At 54.0% G+C, this 19,849-nt stretch overlaps 3 protein-coding genes across 5 annotated transcripts; 1 reads left to right on the top strand and 2 right to left on the bottom strand.

Annotated features, from left to right (window-relative positions):
• Positions 1 to 2,176: 2,176 nt before the first annotated feature.
• MRPL34 (mitochondrial ribosomal protein L34) lies at positions 2,177 to 3,281 on the bottom strand. The gene is made up of 2 exons (XM_006057894.3): positions 3,090 to 3,281; positions 2,177 to 2,852 (listed from the first exon to the last, which is right to left on the bottom strand). The coding sequence occupies exons 1-2, from the start codon at positions 3,161 to 3,163 to the stop codon at positions 2,636 to 2,638; spliced, it is 291 nt and encodes a 96-aa protein (XP_006057956.1). The 5' UTR covers positions 3,164 to 3,281; the 3' UTR covers positions 2,177 to 2,635.
• Positions 3,282 to 4,960: 1,679 nt separating this feature from the next.
• Positions 4,961 to 12,261, top strand: ABHD8 (abhydrolase domain containing 8). Its single transcript, XM_006057893.3, has 5 exons — positions 4,961 to 5,172; positions 6,409 to 7,156; positions 9,536 to 9,706; positions 9,852 to 10,068; positions 11,564 to 12,261. Exons 2-5 carry the CDS (start codon positions 6,417 to 6,419, stop codon positions 11,732 to 11,734), a joined length of 1,299 nt encoding a protein of 432 aa, XP_006057955.1. The 5' UTR covers positions 4,961 to 5,172; positions 6,409 to 6,416; the 3' UTR covers positions 11,735 to 12,261.
• A 1,696-nt stretch (positions 12,262 to 13,957) lies between these two features.
• Positions 13,958 to 19,743, bottom strand: ANKLE1 (ankyrin repeat and LEM domain containing 1). Of its 3 annotated transcripts, none has more exons than XM_025293787.3 (9): positions 18,612 to 19,743; positions 18,354 to 18,529; positions 17,860 to 17,965; positions 17,604 to 17,748; positions 16,636 to 17,373; positions 16,326 to 16,503; positions 15,448 to 15,607; positions 15,217 to 15,346; positions 13,958 to 14,962 (listed from the first exon to the last, which is right to left on the bottom strand). In XM_025293787.3, the coding sequence occupies exons 1-9, from the start codon at positions 18,795 to 18,797 to the stop codon at positions 14,802 to 14,804; spliced, it is 1,980 nt and encodes a 659-aa protein (XP_025149572.3). In that variant the 5' UTR covers positions 18,798 to 19,743; the 3' UTR covers positions 13,958 to 14,801. The 3 variants fall into 3 exon arrangements, with proteins under 3 accessions (XP_025149572.3, XP_006057949.4, XP_025149573.3); XM_006057887.4 differs by having other exon boundaries at positions 18,377 to 18,529; XM_025293788.3 differs by having other exon boundaries at positions 14,877 to 14,962; positions 15,448 to 15,537; positions 18,377 to 18,529.
• Positions 19,744 to 19,849: the final 106 nt, after the last annotated feature.

Below are 19,849 nucleotides of genomic sequence, written 5' to 3'. Positions count from 1 at the left end.
GGAAAAGGTCAGTTTTCATTCCAATCCCAAAGAAAGGCAATGCCAAAGAATGCTCAAACTACCGCACAATTGCACTCATCTCACACGCTAGTAAAGCAATGCTCAAAATTCTCCAAGCCAGGCTTCAGCAGTATGTGAACTGTGAACTTCCTGATGTTCAAGCTGGTTTTAGAAAAGGCAGAGGAACCAGAGATCAAGTTGCCAACATCTGCTGGATCATGGAAAAAGCAAGAGAGTTCCAGAAAAACATCTATTTCTGCTTTATTGACTATGCCAAAGCCTTTGACTGTGTGGATCACAATAAACTGTGGACAATTCTGAAAGAGATGGGAATACCAGACCACCTGATCTGCCTCTTGAGAAATCTGTATGCAGGTCAGGAAGCAACAGTTAGATCTGGACATGGAACAACAGACAGGTTCCAAATAGGGAAAGGAGTATATCAAGGCTGTATATTGTCACTCTGCTTATTTAACTTACATGCAAAGTACATCATGAGAAACGCTGGACTGGAAGAAACACAAGCTGGAATCAAGATTGCCGGAGAAATACCAATAACCTCAGATATGCAGATGACACCACCCTTCTGGCAGAAAGTGAAGAGGAACTAAAAAGCCTCTTGATGAAAGTGAAAGTGGAGAGTGAAAAAGTTGGCTTAAAGCTCAACATTCAGAAAATGAAGATCATGGCATCTGGTCCCACCACTTCATGGGAAATAGATGGGGAAACAGTGGAAACAGTGTCAGACTTTATTTTGGGGGGCTCCAAAATCACTGCATATGGTGACTGCAGCCATGAAATTAAAAGACGCTTATTCCTTGGAAGGAAAGTTATGACCAACCTAGATAGCATATTCAAAAGCAGAGACATTACTTTGCCAACAAAGGTCCGTCTAGTCAAGGCTATGGTTTTTCCTGTGGTCATGTATGGATGTGAGAGTTGGACTCGGAAGAACGCTGAGCGCTCAAGAATTGATGCTTCTGAACTGTGGTGTTGGAGAAGACTCTTGAGAGTCCCTTGGACTGCAAGGAGATCCAACCAGTCCATTCTGAAGGAGATCAGCCCTGGGATTTCTTTGGAAGGAATGATGCTAAAGCTGAAACTCCAGTACTTTGGCCACCTCATGTGAAGAGTTGACTCATTGGAAAAGACTCTGATGCTGGGAGGGATTGGGGGCAGGAGGAGAAGGGGACAACAGAGGATGAGATGGCTGGATGGAGGTGAGTCTGGGTGAACTCCGGGAGTTGGTGATGGACAGGGAGGCCTGGCGTGCTGCGATTCATGGGGTCACAAAGAGTCGGACACAACTGAGCGACTGAACTGAACTGAAACTTCCCCACTAGTCGTTTGACTATCTTTGAACTGACGGAATAGACTATCTCTGAAACACTTCCCATGGCTCCCCAGTAGCCCAAAGATCCAGTCCCGCCTCCTTGCCCCGAAATTCTGGGACTCTTCGGCCTCCTTCATCCACCTTTTATCCTGACTCGTCCAATCTCTCCTTTTGGACCACCTTCTCAAAGAAGACTTGTCTTACTGCCTTCTTCCCAAGGCAAGGTCCAGTGCCTCCTCTGGGCTTCTACAATCCTCATGATCATCCTCCCAGCCCTGACTCCACTGTGCACTGGGTCCAAATTGCCTGGGTATGAATAAGCCCCACAAACCCCACCCCCAGCCTACAGCCTGGATACAAGGACTTTTTGAGGAAGTACTCAATAAGTTACAGAATATTATTACTCCAACAACACGGAGAAGGAAATGACAACCCACTCCAGTATACTTGCCTGGAAAATCCCATGGACAGAGAAGCCTGGCAGGCTGTAGTCCATGGGGTTGCAAAGAGTCTGACTCGACTTAACGACTAAACCGCCACCACCAACATAGCAAAGAAGAAATGAGCATCTCATTTTAAGGATGAATCTACTTTATTTTTGGCCGCGCCACCCAGCATACAGGATTGAACCTGCCCCCGTGCAGGTGGGAAAGTTGAGAATCTTAACCACTTGGACTACCAGAGAAGTCCCTTTTTACGGGAACCAAAAGAACCTCAGAGGGCTAAGGTCTTGCTCCAGATCACAGTGCCCATACCCAAGGGGCAGGTGGAGAGTTCAAACCCCTTCCACCGCTCACAAGCCTTCCTAGAACTTGTGAGAATTATGACATTTTATAAGACAAGTGAAAATTTGAACATTTATTAGACTTTTAACAACATAAAGGAATTGTTGACTTTTTTTAAGCTGAGAAAAGTTTTGTTAATATGTATTAATGGAACCTTATTTTAGAGAGGTGCATTCTGAAATATTTAGATCTGCCTCACAGGAGAGGGCAGGACGAGTTGTGAATACAGCTATGTACTGGGTTACAAAAGTGTTCGCTGTACCATCTGTGGACTATTGCTCCAAAGTCTTCCTAATTCAAGAGCGTAAAAAGGCACTCTGGCAAGGTCTGACTTCCCATTCCCTCTTCCCGAAGCCTAGAGGAGGATTCATGTCCGTCCCCGTAGTCCCTGCTCCCCGGTTCAGTTCAGTCGCTCAGTCGTGTCCGACTCTTTGCTCCCCAGCTCTCCACAAAAACAGCCGCAGACTAAGCGAGGGAAATGCTTTAATGGGGAGATCCAGCCGCCACGTCGCGCTCCTCAGTGGCTCAATGATTTTCGACCCTTGTGCATGCGGCGAAGAATGACCTGGACGCCGTTTGGCGTGCTCAAGCGCCGGATCCAACCATGCTTATTCTTGCGTTTGATGTTGCTTGGCTGATACTCGTTCCCGCGCGTCCTGCCCCTGGTCTGCTGAATGGCGGGGAGTCTTCGGGTGTCGGGGAGCCCCAGCCAGGCCCGGGGACCCTGGAGCCACCTGCGGGAGCACAGAGACGGAGAGAAAGGTCAGAGGGGGCGCTGTCTGACTTCCGCGTGGAGCTCAACCTTTCCAAGCTTCGGCTTCCAGATCAAAGCCGGGAGGGAGCCTGGAAGGAAAAGGTACTCGAGGAGTTCGCAAGGCACTGGAAGGTCATGCGACTGGTAAATACCTGGAGGCAGCCCTCGATGCCGCTCTTACTCCCAGATTTGAGAAGCTGTCCCCATGAAGACTCACCTGCCACCCAGCAGCCCCGCTGACCTACTGACGGGGCCCAAAAGGCAACCGACCGATCCGACCGAGAAAGCCATGTTCAGCCGCAGCACGCCGTCAGTTTCCAGCTATTCCGCAGCCTAGGGCTTCTGGGAAATGTAGTTTCTTCTACAGCGGAGACCGCATTTCCCTGGGCATTGTAGTTCTACGTAGACGCACCGCACCTCTGGCCTGAGCGTCCGTGCCCGCAGGAGAGTGTAGTTCTTCTTCTGGACCAGCAGGCGGCAGGCGAACGGCGCCTTCTCCGCATGCGCTTGGCTACAAAACATTATTTCCCTGGGTCTGCTGGGAGTTATAGTTTCTTCTCTTGTAGACCTGCAGAGGGTGCCCGGGGGCGACGGTGGCGCAGCTGGTGGCAGCCTCAGGAAACGGCTGGTTCAAAATCCCACCCCCAGGGGGAGCAAGGCAGATGGCGCACAACTGGCTGGCATCTTTCCTTTCGCCTCAGCCAAGTCTCCGCCCCTTGGCGGGGAGCCCAGGAGGTCTGAGATGGAGTTGGCTGGATGTCCTTGGGGTGGTCATTCAATTTCTCAATCTGCAGTACTCAAGGATTGCAGGCTTGCCCTTGGTGGTGTCTCCGTTCAGTCTCTATTTTTCTAATACTCGTACCTGAGCTCTTTCCCTTCTTACGTACCCTCTATGGTGCCTTATTGCCCCAGGGAAAATATTTGACAGGCATTTGAAGCCTGCCTTCGACATACACACACACCCTCCCTCCTTTGCTTGGTGCTCTCCTGTTCATCTTTTTAAAATCCTTTTCAGATACTCTCCTTTCTCCGACTCCAGTCCCTCCCTCTGGTCCAACCCGCCCCCGCCCCGCAGCATCACCCACCTTGGGGAGGGGGCGGGGAATTTTTTTTCTGCATTAATAAAACTGTAGTCTCCCAGGAGCACCCTGAGTGGGCAAGAGTGGGTGGCTGGACCTAATCCGGCTCTGGCAGCAAATTCCAGGGGAAAGGAGTGGGCAAGGGATGGTTAACCCCTTGTCATCTGAAGCCCATCCTACCTGCACCATCATTTAGCAAACCACTACAATACGACAGCAGTACAATAATAATGTCAATACGACAGCAGTACAATAATAATGTCAATAACGTATGGAACACTTTCCTCGCTAAGTGTTTTAACACATGCGGGAGAGGGAATTAATTTCATAAAGAAATAAATGGAGTCTCAGGGAAGGGACTTGCCCAAGGTCATATATCAGCAAACGGCAGAAGCTGAATTTGAATTGTGGGCTCTCTGGCTCCAGCTGGGACCAGAGTCACCAGTTAAATTGACCAACAGTTAAAATGGCCTATCTGTGAAACTAATTCCTAATAGCGCCAAGATACCTGTTTAATGGTTTAAAGAACAACTCTTTTCAGGACTTGGAGTCACACAGCCGTAGTTCCAAGTCCCATCTCTGCTCTTCCAGCTTACTTTGTGACCTTGTGCCCTTTATGAGCCTGTTTCCTCGCCTTTTGCAATTTCCTTTGCAAATGGCAAAGATCTGCGATATTGTAGAAAGAAAAGGTGAGCTCAGAGAAAGGGGCATTGGGGCGACGTGTAGAGGAGACAGGCCAGTACGGAGGCTGAGGCTAGCCGAGGAAATCCTCTTTGCAGCGAGGAGGGCTCCGGTTGCTACCTCCCAGGGGCCCGGAAGTCCTCAGGTTCCGACCCCTTCTCGGCTTTGGACCAGGCCCAATCTCTCCTTCCACCTCCGTAAACCCCTGAGCGGGGCAGGGCCGTTGCCCCAAGAGCCCGCCCTAATCCCGGAGCTTCCGAGTCTGATTGGCAGTCTAACTAGGCCAGGTCATTGCGCAGCTGCGATTGGCCGAGACGCCAGTCAGTCGGCTCACGGTCCCGCCCGGGGAGACACTTAAAGGGCCGGCTTGCTCGGAGGTAGCGGGATGTCCCCGCGCTGACCGCCCCGGGCCCGTGCCCGCCCGCTTAGACGTGCCCGGGCAGACCCCGCGCCACCATGTAAACGGCGCCTGCAGGCGGACGCTGGCTTCTCTGCCCGGGACCCCTCTGCCCTGCCCCGGGTCCCAGGGCCCTCGATGAGGTGAGCAGGGAGAGGACCGTGGGAAAGGGACATTGAGGCCCCTGGATCTTTCACTTTGGAGGGGGTGTCCACAAAGCCCGCCCTCGGGCTCTTAGAAAGCCGCGGTGCCCCAGTGGCCTCGATCCCGCCACAGGGCTGACGGGCACCCAGGAGCTGAGGGCCTGGCTCTGTGGAAGGGGGCTGGCATGGCGCATTTGCGCCCCCCTCCGCAATTCCGGGTTGGAACCCCGCCGGAGGCGGGGGGTGCGGCCTGCTCCCCCTCCACCAGCAAGTATGGGCTACCCCAGGCTGGATTTTCGGCGTTCATTATCCCCGCGGAGCCCAGGATGGGGACGGGGAAGGGTTGGTCCCATCATCAGGGCCTAAACAATGGGGGTGCGCTGCACGGGTATCCCCCTCGAGTTATGTAACTGTCTGCAGTTGCCATGGCCACGGCGGGGCGGGGGGTGGCCCAGGGAGCGGGAATGGAGGCCTGGAGGCCCCCAGCCAGGGCTCCATCCTCACCTCCACCACTGGAGACTGTGTATCACGTTCCCTAGAATCCAGGGTACTGACCAGTGGGGACAGAGCAGCTTCTTTCCAGAGTGTCTGGGCCTCAGCTTGTTGGTCTGTGAAACAGACCCATTGCACCCATGATCTTGGGGACCTGGGTAAGGCCTTCTGGAGCTCAGTCCTGAAACTCCTCTCCCAGGGCCTCAACTTTCAGAAACCACGTTTAGAGGCCTGGGATGGGGGCTCATTGTTGGGATCTGCATATTTTTAAGATATCTTTGGAGCCTTCAACTTATGCTGGTTTAGTGAAAGTGAGTTAACAAAAGAGTGCATGAGTGAATGAATGGACAAATGAATGAACAGATTTAGAAAGGCATAAGTTATAAACCTGAGCTAGAGGGTCCTCAGGGATGAGTCACATTTGCCACAATGTCCCTTTCTCCAGGAAGCCCCCCAACCCCCAATTCTACCACCTTCCCCATGGATGCCTCTTGGTGTCAGCCATAGCCACAGCCTTCTCTTTGAGGTAGACTAGGCTGACCCATGGGGCTGGCTGACCACCACATAGGCACTGAACAGACAAAACATCTCAGTCCGTGCCTGGTTCTGACCACCCCTAAACTGGGGCCTAGACAGGGCCTCCCAGTGCAGCTCACCCACCCCAGGTATAGAGAGTGGGTAGTGTGGGCATGAAGGGCTTCCTATTCAGACAGCCTCTGACCTGGCTGTCACCCCCACTCACAGGACACACCATGCTGACCGGCGTGACGGATGGGATCTTTTGCTGCCTGCTGGGCGCGCCACCCAATGCAGTAGGGCCACTGGAGAGCGTGGAGTCCAGCGATGGCTACACATTTGTGGAGGTCAAACCTGGCCGTGTGCTGCGGGTAAAGCATGCGGGACCCGCTCCGGCCCCGACCCCACCTCCACCACTGTCGGACGCCGCCCAGGGGGACCAGTCCGGCTTGGTCCGCTGCCAGCGCAGAATCACCGTGTACCGCAATGGGCGGTTACTGGTGGAGAACCTGGGCCGGGCACCACGAGCTGACCTCCTGCACGGGCAGAATGGCTCCGGGGAGCCACCAGCCGCCCTTGAGGTAGAGCTGGCGGACCCAGCGGGCAGCGATGGCCGCTCGGTCCCAGGCAGTGCTGGGAGCGGCAGTGGTGGACGGCGGCGGCGAGCCCGACGCCCCAAGCGGACCATCCACATTGACTGTGAGAAGCGCATCACCAGCTGTAAGGGCGCCCAGGCTGACGTGGTGCTCTTTTTCATCCACGGTGTCGGCGGTTCCCTGGCCATCTGGAAGGAACAGCTGGACTTCTTTGTGCGCCTGGGCTACGAGGTGGTGGCGCCTGACCTGGCCGGCCACGGGGCCAGTTCAGCGCCCCAAGTGGCCGCCGCCTACACCTTCTATGCACTGGCGGAGGACATGCGTGCAATCTTCAAGCGCTATGCCAAGAAGCGCAACGTGCTCATTGGGCATTCCTATGGGTGAGCCAATGCTGCGGTGGGGTTGAGGGTGAGGGGTGGGGACTGGCAGGAACCACACCCACTCACAAAATATTGATTTCCCTTTTTGAAAAATCCCACTAACGTCTACAACAACACATGGCCTCCTGCCACCAATACTGTTGTTTCACATTGTTTTATTTTATTTTTATTTTTTAATCATTTATTTATTTTAATTTGGCTGCACTGGGTCTTAGTTGCTGCATGTGGGATCTAGCTCCTTGTCCTGGGATCGAACCCAGGCCCCCTGCATTGGGAGTGCAGAGTCTTAGCCACTGGACCATCAGGGAAGTCCCTGTTTCACATTGTTTTAAAGCAGTGTCTCCATCCCTGAACTAGCACGGTGGTCTAGCGATGACTGTGACAATCAGAAATGCCTGTAGATAGTGCCGAGGTCCTCTGGTGGGCAGAATCGCCCCTAGCTGAAAACCACTGTCTTCTACTAAATTCAAGAATTGCTCTGGAGACCCAAAGGGCTCTAAGCAAAGACTAATTGGAATCTCATAATTTTTGTTTACAAGGGTACAGTTTACTTCAATTCACTCTCCTTAAGGGCTTCCCAGGTGGCATTAGTGGTAAAGAACCTGGCTGCCAATGCAGGAGATATAAGAGACTCAGGTCCGATCCCTGGCTTGGGAAGAGCCCCTGGATGAGGGCATGGCAACCCACTCCAGTATTCTTGCCTGGAGAATCCTCCCAGACAGAGTAGCCTGGAGGGCTACAGTCCATAGGGGTGCAAAGAATCGGACATGACTGAAGTGACTTAATATGCATGTACTCTCCCTTAAAGGGGTGATAGATAATACCACCTGGGCATTTAGATGAGAGCCCACACCATGGAAGGCTCTGGGTCTTGGTGTCTGATCACTGCCAAGTGGTACCATTCTGTCCTTCACCTAGGATGAAAGGCAGGGTCTGATCAGCCAGCCAGGTTGAGAGCCATTGTTTTCGCGGTTGTAGTGCATGCAATTAGACAAGAAAAAGAAATGTTACATAAAAGAAAGGAAGGCCAGACTAGGAAGTAGCATAGCTCCTATTTGTTCATATGAAAACATACCCCAAAGCAGATGCTTACAATAATGACTCCTCCATTAAATGAGCACCCATGTGTGGAAACTCCTGTGACCCCCATAACAATCCTATGAGGTCAGCACAGTTTCTGCGTCACAGATGTGGAGATGATATCTCAGGGGCTAAGGAGTCTGCCCGAGGACACACAGTGGGTCACTGGCACAGTCAAGCCCGTTTTGACTCCTGCTTGTATCCTGTTCCTCTTTTTAGCAGGAGTGGGCGAACTTTTTCTCAAAGGGCCAAAGAGTAAATACTTTAGGTTTGCAGGCCTTATGGTTGGTCTCTGTTGAAACTTCACAAGCCTACCACTCTAGAAGGAGGAAAGCAGACATAATTGTAAACAAATTTACAATTGTTTGGGTGTGGCTTTGTTCCAATAAATCTTTATTTATAAGCTATTGTACACGTTCACGGAATTTTAAAGTGAAGTTTAACAACAGAAACAAGCAGCTAGCCCTCAGGCCGTCATTTGCCTAAACCCTGCTTTCGGGGTAATGAGAGGTACCTGCACCCTTCCACCTTGCATAAAGCAGGCAGATGAGACAAACCCAGAGGCCAATAAGAGAAGATCCTTAAAGGGAAGGTGAAGTGAAAATGAAAGTTGTTCAGCTGTGTCCGACTCTTACTGACCCCATGGACTATATAGTCCATGGAATCCTCCAGGCCAGAATACTGGAGTGGGTAGCCTTTCCCTTCTCCAGGGGATCTTCCCAACTCAGGGATCGAGCCCAGGTCTCCTGCATTGCAGGAGGATTCTTTAGCAGCTGAGCCACAAGGGAAGCCCAAGAATACTGGAGTGGGTAGCCTGTCCTTTCTCCAGCAGATCTTTCCAACCCGGGAATTAAACCGGGGTCTCCTGCATTGCAGGCAGATTTAAAGGGAAGGGATACACTGGAAACAGTGACATTCTCTGAGAAGCCAAAGGTTTTGTTTAATCAAATAGCTTTCCCAACACTTGACAATAAGTAATTCTTACCTCTTTGGGGGTTATGATGATTTTGAGGATCTGATAAAAGTTCTGTATTTGGATCCTTTCTCCAAAAGAAAAAAAAATCCACCTTTAGCACACACACACACACACACACACACACACAGAGTGTCACACAATTTCAGGGCATTTGGGTTGCCCCTCCCTTCCCTCACCCCCATTTGGTGCTCATGGACCCCACGGGAAGAATCTTGGCCTTCAAGGACCTGCCTCTGGGTGAGGGGAGGGCATTCACCCTCTCGCTGCTTGTATCCTGCTGACCGCTGCCTTTCGACCCTCCCCCCCATCCGCCCACGGGGCAGCGTCTCCTTCTGCACATTCCTGGCGCACGAGTACCCAGACCTGGTGCACAAAGTGATCATGATCAACGGCGGCGGGCCCACGGCCCTGGAGCCCAGCCTCTGCTCCGTCTTCAACATGCCCACGTGCGTCCTGCACTGCTTGTCGCCCTGTCTGGCCTGGAGCTTCCTCAAGTGAGTGACCCGGCCCAGCCCCGACAGCTCCCCAAGCTGGATGGGAGGGGAGGCTACATGGCTGGGGCTGGCATGCGGAGCACCGCTGGTGGCTGAGATGGCCTGAGGGCTCCAGCGGTGCTCCCCACCCACCCCCCACCCCCAGGGCCGGCTTTGCCCGCCAAGGGGCCAAAGAAAAGCAGCTGCTGAAGGAGGGCAACGCGTTCAACGTGTCTTCCTTTGTGCTTCGGGCCATGATGAGCGGCCAGTACTGGCCCGAGGGCGACGAGGTCTACCACGCTGAGCTCACCGTGCCGGTTTTGCTTGTCCATGGCATGCACGACAAGTTTGTGCCAGTGGAGGAAGACCAGCGCATGGCTGAGGTATGGCACCCCAGTCACCACACCCCTCAAATCCCCCCTGCACAGCCCAGGGGGACTCTGCTCTGTGCTCCAGCCCCAGGGACATCAGAGCTTAGATTGAGGGTCAAAGGTGGAGTCCAGAAAGTGGGGCTGCCTGGGACAGGAGTTTGGATTATGTGTTGTCCCCTCTGCCCGCTAAAAGGCACCCTTCGCCAGACCTCCCTGGCGGTCCAGTGGTTAGCACTTCACACTTCCACTGCAGGGGGCATGGGTTCGATCCTTCGTTGGGGAACTAGAATCCCACATGCCATGTGGCGTGGCCCCCCCAAAAAAAGGCACTCTTCACAGTTGGCATTTGTGATGGGCAACATAATCCTGCAAGAGAGTGAGTGGGAGTCTTTAGATCAGATTCCCCAGAAAGGGTCTTAGGATCCTTAGTGCTTAGAATAGCTCTGTACCATCGGTTCTTAACCAGGGATGATTCTGCCCCACAGGGGACACTTGAAAAATGTCTGTAGACATGTCATGACCGTGAGCGAGGGAGGTGCTTCTGGAACCTGGTGGGTGGAGGCCGGGGATGCTCTTCAGTTACCTACAGGGAGCAAGACAGCCCCACTGCAGAAAATGACCCAATGCCAAGTGTCTATCCTGTGAAGATTGAGAAACCTGACCTTAGCATGAGAGACTCTGTCTGTCTATCACTCTCAGTGAGTTCCCACTGAGATGACTTTGCTCCCTAGAGATTTTTGGCAATGTCTGATTTTATTTTAATTTTATTATTATTTTATTTTTGACCATGCCATGCAACTTGTGGGATATTAGTTCCCCAACCAGGGGTTGAACCTGAGCCCTCAGTAGTGAGAATGCAGAGTCCTACCCACTGGACCACCAGGGAATTCCCTGGAGAGATTTTTGTCACACTGTGGTGGGGGAGTGGGATGCTACAATTGGCATCTAGTAGATTGAAGCCAGGGGCGCTGTTCAACATCCTATAGTCCCCATCTCAGAGAAGGATCCCGCCCCAAATGCCATGAGTGCCCAAGTTGAAAAATCCTGCTCTGGACATATTGTAGGAACTTAAGAAAGGCAGAATGAATGAATACTGAATTAGGCCCCAGCAGGGTGACAGGCCAAGCTTCATAGGCGGCGCTAGTGGTAAAGAACTTGCCTGCCAGGAAACTTAAGAGACACCAGTTCGATCCCTGGGTCAGGAAGATCCCCTGGAGGAGGGTATGGCAACCTGTTCCAGTATTCTTGCCTGGAAAATCCCGTAAATAGAGGAGCCTGGCGGGCTATAGCCCATAGAGTAGCAGAGAGTCAGATAGGACTGAAGCGACTTAAAACGCGTGGAGGGTGACAGGCCATCCTCTAGCTCCCCCTTATATGGAAAAGAAGGAATATAGGGTAGATTGCACGAAGGACTTCCTGATGCTGCAGGATATACATAGATAGGGATTGAGCGGCCCTGAGCTCCCAGGTCCTGGCTCTGGCCGCTCTGAGCCCACCTCCTCTGCAGATCCTGCTCCTGGCCTTCCTGAAGCTCATCGATGAAGGCAGTCACATGGTGATGCTGGAGTGTCCGGAGACCGTCAACACGCTGCTCCACGAATTCCTGCTCTGGGAGCCCGAGCCCTCGCCCAAGGCCCTGCCCGAGCCCCTGCCTGCGCCCCCAGAGGAAAAGAAGTAGCCACTGAGCTGGCCGGGTATCTCTTAGTGAGCCGAAGAACGGGAGGAAGAGTCCTGAACCGGCTTGGGTCCTGCAGCACGGACCAGGTGGGCGGGCCATTCGCTACAGTGGGCGGGGTCAGGTCAGGGAGACGCCCCCTGGCCGGCTGGGCCGGACGATGCGGCATTCGTGGGAGCCAAGTGGACACACTTGGATTCTGCTAGTCCTGTGGGGCCCATCGGTGTTTCGGGGCCGCATCAGTGACCCCCGCGGAGGGTGACCTTGTACAGAAGCCCCCTCCCCCACAATGCCAGGGCCGAGGCAGGCCGCCACCCCGCTGTCTTCCGTGTCCGCCGTGCTTGATCCTAGGACCCACGAGCCCCGCGGGGACTCTCGGGACCCCCGCCACCATGCCCGAGACCCCTGATCCCCCATTCCTTGGCGCTGGGAGCTATTGTTGCCCAAGTAGGGAGGGCTTGGGAGGGGGCTGGAGCCACCGAACCTGCACATCTCTTATTGTAATTCAATAAAAAGAAGTGACAATCTGAGCCTCCAGACTTGTGTTGAGTGACTACAGCATAGGGCCACCCTGAGCCTCAGTTTCCCCAAGTGCAGACTGAATTGACTCAGGTACCTCCCCTTCAGGGCTGACCCACAAAGACTTGAGGCTGTAGGTGGTCCAGGCTTGCTTTCCGAGTTCACCTCCCTTCTCAAAACACAGGGCCTGCTTGGGCAGCATTCCCGGAGCAGAAGACAGTCCCTGGAGAGGAGGAGAACCAACTGAGGTTGATGCTAAAGTTGAGATGAGGCTCAGTGGCCATTGCATCTGAATAGTGTAGCCATAATGGAGTGTCAGCTGTATGCAAAGCCCTGTACTGAGTGCCTGATACCCATGGATTCATTGAATCCTCTTTACCTCACACCATACAGCAAGTTAGTACCTCTTTACTGTCCCATTTCATCTTATAACTTGGTTTTAGGTTCCTTGTCACAAAGACAATTTTTATTTTGAATCTATTTTTTGAATCCAGATTTCTCTGCTTCATAGCCATCTGTATTTTATTCTTTAAAAAAAATATATATATTTATTTATTTATTTGGCTGCACTGGGTCTTAGTTGAGGCATGTGGGAATCTAGTTCCTTGACCAGGGATGGAACCCAGGCCCCCTGCATTGGGAGGGTGGAGTCTTAGCCACTGGACCACCAGGGAAGTCCCTATATTTTCTTCTAATAAAGTGTGTATATCTAGGCTTACCATGTCGTTTGTGTGGGTGGTGGGAGGAGAGACTTGTCACCTCAGTTGTTGCACCTTTGATCCTTTCCCCCCTGGTTTGCAAGCCCACCTTTAGCTTAAACTGGGGGTCTTCACAGGGACACTGTTGTCAGTCGGTAAATTCTGGAGACATTTTTGATGACCACAACTTGGGGGGAGATGTTCCTGGCATCTTGTGTGTTAATCCCAGAAATGCTGCCTGATACCCTACAGAACACAGGACAGCCGCCAGTGCAAGGAGCAACTTGGCTTCAAAATCAGTAGGGCCAAGGTCGGGATACACTGTGTGAGACAAATTCCATCTCTTCTGGAACTTTTTTGGGGGGAGGGTGGGGAGGGATGTCTTTGGATTCTTTCTGTGTATTCTTGGGACATGACATGCTGTTTTAAAGGGGCACTCAGAGAGAGAGATGTCATCAGCTCGTTGAAAGAGTAGAGCCCAGGCTCAAGCCAGAGGCAGGTAGTCTTAATTATTACAACAGCCAGAGTAGCCATGGGCTCAGCAGTGGAGGCCAGGAGGCAGATGGACGCTTACCCCGCCCCCCCGCAGGGCCTGGTTGGCAGAGCCACAATGACAGGCAGGTGATGAACCCAATGAGGCAGCGGATCACTTCTGAAAAATTTAAATGACCCGGCCAATACCTCCCTAGGATAGTAGCTCGGCATTTACTGAAGCTGTTTGTGTAAAGTCGAGGTTAATCTCATTTTATAGTTGAAGACACAGATTCAGAGAAGCAACACCAGGAGGTTCCAGTCACACAGGGATCCCAAGGAGGGCTGGTGTCTCACACCCACACTGCGACGACTTCTCCAGCTCTCAGTTCAGTTCAGTTCAGTCACTCAGTCGTGTCCGACTCTTTGTGACCCCATGGACTGCAGCATGCAGGCTTCCCTGTTCATCACCAACTTCCGGAGCGTGCTCAAACTCACGTCCATAGAGTCGGTGATGCCATCCAACCATCTCATCCTCTGTCGTTCCCTTCTCCTGCCTTCAATCTTTCCCAATATCAGGGTCTTTTCCAATGAGTCAGTTCTTCACATCAGGTGGCCAAAGTATTGGAGTTTCAGCTTCAGCATCAGTCCTTCCAATGAATCTCCAGCTCTACCCACCCCTCAACACACAACACACCCCTCAGGAACATCCTGCATGCCCCTGCAACCCCGTTCCACCAGAAACTTTCCACCTGGGCTGCAAGGTCATCTCTGGGTCAGTAGGGCTCAGAGCCAAACACTTTACCCCATGACAGTTTAATCTGATTCCCTCAATGACCCCCTGAGGTAGAATTTTGCACTTTCCTCATTGTGTACAACTTAGGAAATTGAGGCTCAGACAGAGAAATTACTGGCCCGAGGTCCCACAACTGGGAAGCAGCAAAACTTGACTCTTGAGCTGGGCAGATTTCCTGCATGTAGCTCAGGAACCCCCAGCACAACCTACATCGTGGGTCGTCTGTATCAGGGAGATAAAAATGGTCACTTGTTTGCCCAGATAGGACCAAACTGCCAAAGCACTGACATGTTTCAAAGCACCATGTTCCAAAGAACCTTCTGGTCTACTTGTTCTCTTCCCACATCCCCTTATTCTCCTCCCATGACAGGGAGCTCACTACCTATCCAGCAGTTCCATCTGTAATAAAGTTCTCCCTTACCCCAAGGAGGAGATCTGTCTTGCTGCTCCCTTACCAGCCTTCTGGAGCTGGAGATGGGGGGGTAGGGGTGGGGGGCTGCTCTCAATGTAGGGGCAGCTGAAACATTCAAACACCTTGATCTCTACTTAAGTTACATGGCCAATTCCCTAGTGCTCAGGCACAAGCCTAGATGTCCTGGGGCCGTAGCTCTCGCTCACCCTCAGCCAGAAAGACAAGGAGGGCACGATGCAGCAGATGTACCCCCAAGCGGCGGCGCCGGGTGAGGGGCCAGTCAGCCACCACTCCATAGCAGTGTCCTTGCTTCTGGTTAGTCAGCATCTGGATTCCTGGGGAGATTAGGAATAAGGTCATGAAGGCAGCCTCCGGAAACTGCTGGCAGAAGTTTGTGCCAGGGAACCCACGGGGTACTGCCCTCAAGCAGGGATAAACCAATGGAGTAAAATATGTGCACGTGCTGGTACATAGTTGGTGCTCAATAATTGCTCATTGGCTGAATGGACAGCTGTGATGGGGAAGGGGTCAGGGAATCAGTAGATCAAGTGCCCTTCCTGTGCCCCTACCCCACAAGCCAGGCACCTACCTAGAGCATCCACAAGACACGCTTCTCGAGTGTAAGCCTCTGCAGGGACCACATGCTGGAAGCAATGCAGGGAAACAATGCCACGACCAGTGGCCCAGATGTCCAAGATCCGGCGTACCTTGGGACAGGCCTGGGGGCAGCCAGGGCAGGGTCAGAGGTTTGCCCCACAATTCCCCCTACCTGCCCCTAGCTGGGCCACCCCTGCCACAAACCTGCTACTCATCCTCATACCTGTTTTCCTGGCCGTCTTCGGTGGCTAAGGGCCTCCCAGAGGTGAACGTCTGGCCGGGCCCGTGTTCCCTTGCCCACGTAGAAGATGGCCTGGACAAAAATCCGAAGGCATTCAGCCAGGGTCAGTGAGAAGGCTCGGGCTGGCAGGTCCTGAGTCTTCCTAGATGAAGTAGATGGCTCAGAGAGGGGAAAGTGATGAGAGTTGCCCCAGAGATAATCCTTAATGACACAGAGCAAACTGAACCCATGTCCAGTGACCCCTTTTATAAAAGGCAGGGTGGGTAGCTGATCCCCAAGGACACTCAGCAGCTTGACGTGGATCCAGTTGCCTTTTACTGATCAAGAAGCTGATGACCAGAGAGAGCCAGTTCCCTTCCTAAAGACGCACAGCAGGACTTCCCTGGTAATACAGCGGATAAGAATCTACCTGCCGGTGCAGGGGACATGGACACAGGTTTGATTCCTGGTCTGGGAAGATTCCACATGCTGCGGAGCAACTAATCCTGGGGACCACAGCTACTGAAACCTACAAGCTCTAGGGCGGTGAGCCACAATTACTGAGCTTGTGTGCCCCAACTACTGAAGTCGCATGCCCTAGAGCCCACACGCCCCCAACTATTGAGCCTGCGTGCTTTAACTACTGAAGCCCTTGTGCCTAGAGCCTGTGCTCTACAAGAAGAGAATCCACTGCCATGAGAAGCCTGCGCGCCGCAATGGAGAGTAGCCCTGGCTTGCCACAACTAGAGAAAGCCCGCCTGCAGCAAAGAAGACCCAGTGTAGCCAAAAATAAATTAAAAAAAAGAAAAGACACAGAGCAGGTAAGAACCAATCTCAGAATGTTCCAGCTCCCACTTCTGAGTCATTCCTGCTCCAAGTACCTGGGGTCCAGCAGCAGATATGTGAAGCTGGACTTCACGACCCCCTCCCGCCACCGTCTGGTGGGGTCTGGCCGCTCAAACTGCTGGGCAAGTGCATCTTCATCAGCTTGGGCATCTGGGATACGGCCTGTCCGCAGGGCTTCGGCCAGCTCTGGGCTGTGCCTTGAAAAGTCTGGGCCTGGGAAGGGAAACTGGGTCAAGAAAGACAAAGGAAAAGGTGGTTCCCAGAGATGAAGGGAGAAGTAGGTTGCACTCAGAGCCAAGGGATCTTGGAAGATTCCCGGAGACTCCTTGAACTCTGGATACTCACTAGGAGCAGCCTGGGCTTCTTTCAGCCGTTGGAGGTAGCGTGGCCGGGTGAAGGACGTGATGGGACCCGGGCTCTTGCCAAGCGCCCGGAGCCCTTGCAGCAGCTCCAGGTCAGACATGGTAGGGTCCGGTGGACACTGATCACAGGGGCTGGGGTCCCTGCCCACTGTGGCGCTTGCCTCATCCTCTGTCAGCCAGAGGGCAGCCAAATCACTGTCGGGGGATAGCTGGTCCTCTCTTGCGATGTGGGTGTCAGAAGGTCCAGGCAGCAGTTCCCAAGGGGGACTATGGGTTGGGCTCCTGTCTGGGAAGAACTTGGGGGAGGGGGAATCATCTGGCAAGGTCAGAGTCAGGGCCTGCAGATGGGCACTTAGTTCTGCCTCCCTGTCCTCCATGAGGGGTTGATGTGCCAGCTGTAGGGTACCCAAAGACCTTGGCACCCTCTGGGAGAGTCGGACACCAGCCCAGGGGGAGGTGTGGCCAGTTAGGTTCTCAGCTCCTAAGGCCTCAACAGCGGTGACAAAGGAGGTCACCGAGCTGCAGTCCCAGCGCCCCAGGGGGGACTCCAATCCACCATCTGTGTCAGCAGCCTCAGGGTGGGCAAGCAGGCCGGGGGGTCCAGGGCCAGCCTCCAGGCTCATGTCCTTGCCGTCACCTGTGCCCAGTGTTGTAGAGTTCAGCATCACATTAGGAGGACCGGAGGGGCTGGTATCCAGCCCCTTTTCACAAGGGCCTGGGCCTGGAGCAGGGGGTAAGAGGGAAGTCAGAAAGGAGGGGAAGAGGAAGTGAGAGACAAAGATCAACGTCAGATCGGACTGAAACAGGCGGGTGCAATCACAAAGAGGAAGGAGCGAGGCAGAGGCAGAGACAGACCAGAGCCCCTGGTGGTGAAACCCTGGGCATTAGACGCAGAGATCTGCAAAGTTATATCAGAGGCTAACCACTCCCAGCCGCCCAGATACCACTCACCTCCAAGCTCTGGCTCGGGTTCTGGCTTCCGGGAGCCTTTCCAGGTCCGGGTTGGGGTCCTGGTCCGAGTCTCCAGCTCCCGAAGCAGACGGGCACAGTTCTGGTGCCCCTGCTGCTCCGCCAGGTCCAGAGGCAGGAATCCGTCCTGCAGGGGTGCGGTCAGTAGGGGGCGCCCCCTTCCCTCCCTCTCTTCCTCTCCTTCCTCTTTCCCTCCCTCCGGGTTTGCCTTGCTACAGACTGCGATGGGGCCCCCTACCCGGTCGCGGAGCGCGGGGTCCGCTCCCTGGCTCAGTAGCAGTTCCAGGCCCCGGCGACAGCCCCAGGCAGCGGCCACATGCAGCGGTGTCAGTGCCTCGGCCGATCTAGGGCATGAGCGGAGGAGGGGGTCAGTGAAGTATCTCCATCTCCGCGTCCGGGAGCCCTGGCTCTCGGCCCTCCATCTCTGCCCTCCAGCCTGAGATGCCACCCTTCGAAACTGCGCCCTCGAGCTGGGACCCAAACCTCTGCTCTCTGACTCTAGAGCTTCTACCGCCGGATCTGAAACTCTGATTCCCATTTTGACCCCGGCGCAATCTCATACCCTACCCTGGGTCTGGTACCCTGCCTCTGCCTTTGAACCCTCAAGATCCCTCCCCAGATCCCCTAAGCTTCGCCCCCGGGGATTGAGTCCGCATCCTTGGACGCCCTCTTCAGGACTCCCAGGTCTGGTCCTCGTACTCGGGAGACAGCTCTCGTTCACGGAAGACCTACCCTGAGCCCACACCCGGCCTCACCGAGCGTTGGGGTCCCCGCCTCGGCGCAGCAGGGCCTCGAGGCAACACAGACTCCGTAGGTGCTGGGCTCTGGCCGCCAGGTGCATGGCCGCCGCGCCATCCTCGAGTACCAGATTGGGGTCGGCACCGCGGCGCAGCAACTCCTCCACAGATCTAGGGATAGAAGGTCAGAGTGGACCTTGACACTCGCCCCCTACCCCCACCCCTGGCCCGCCCACCCAGGCCCTGCCCTCACCGCAACTCCTCCTCCTGCAGCGCCGTCCGCAGCCGCCGCGCCAAACCTACAGCCGGGCCCATGCCCCGGCTGTCCCCTTGGGGCAGCCACCTGGTCGCGCCGCCTGCCGGTTTCCAACTTCCCGCGGCGCCCTTGTGCGCACGCGCCGCTCCGCCCCTCGGCTTCCTTCTCCGCGCCTTGGTGCATTGCAGCGACCCCAGCCAGGCTGACCGGCGCCGCATTGTCGCCCACATCGAGGGTCGGGAGCTTTAGTGCTGGTCCGAGCCCGCGACACCAAGAAGTGCCCAGGGCCAAGTGATGTTTGCTCAGGGCCAAATAATGTTTGGGGCCTCCGATAAGGGCCCGGGAGGGTGGAGGTCGCCATGTGTGCCCTTATCTCTCAAAACGGTGTAAACAAGAACACACCCTGTTGGAGGGGGTGGAACTACGATCCCCGGGACCCGGTGGTGCCCACAGGGTACTGAGTCTTCTGGAACCATCTGCCGAGGCGCACGCAGCCCTGACAGTAATGTAAGGTTTCAATTAATAGCTACTGCCTGCGGAGGCTCTGCGTCGTCCGTTTTCAGCCCTGAGGAGTCTGAAGTCCATTACTTTGGAGCCCTGGGCCTCTTAGGGTGTTAGTTTCCCTATATGCAGAATGGGAGAATAATCCCTTCCAGGCTGGTGTTAAGTTGAAAGAGGGGCCTAGCACACAGGTGCCCAGTAAATGCTCCTGGGAAAGTAAAGCTGTTTCTTGATAAAGCTATTTTCGTTTTATATGAAAGTGAGAAAATCTAGCTGGTAAGATTTTTTGTTTTTTTTTCCACAACTGCTCATTATCCAGGAAGATAAGTTGAGTGATGGACGTGTTATCTCTGTTTCCCTTCCTCTGGGGAGCATCCACACTATTTCCTGATGGAACTATAAACATCTCTTCCCAGAAAGGCTTGAGCGAAGCCTGGCTGATGAGAGCATTCCACAGTTCTGGTCCATGACTGACCCAAGCCAAGGCCTGTCATAGGGGCTGCTGTGAGAGCCCTCAAGTCACCTGGGCTGGGATTTGCATAGTGCTCAGCCGTATTACCCCTTTCCGCAGGTTGGGAGGAAAGCAGGGCACACTGAAAACCAACCATGCAGGGTGTTTCAGCTCTCCCCAAAGCAATGTCAGAGCACCTGGATACAGCCAAGCCTAAAGCTGCATCTCAGCTTCTTATCTACAAGAACCTAGCCATTCTCCTTTCAGTTCAGCGGGTGGGTTT

The sequence above is a fragment of the Bubalus bubalis genome, chromosome 9 (assembly GCF_019923935.1).
Source record: "Bubalus bubalis isolate 160015118507 breed Murrah chromosome 9, NDDB_SH_1, whole genome shotgun sequence".
Taxonomy (NCBI): domain Eukaryota; kingdom Metazoa; phylum Chordata; class Mammalia; order Artiodactyla; family Bovidae; genus Bubalus; species Bubalus bubalis.
This window is presented reverse-complemented; position numbering and strand designations above follow the sequence as displayed.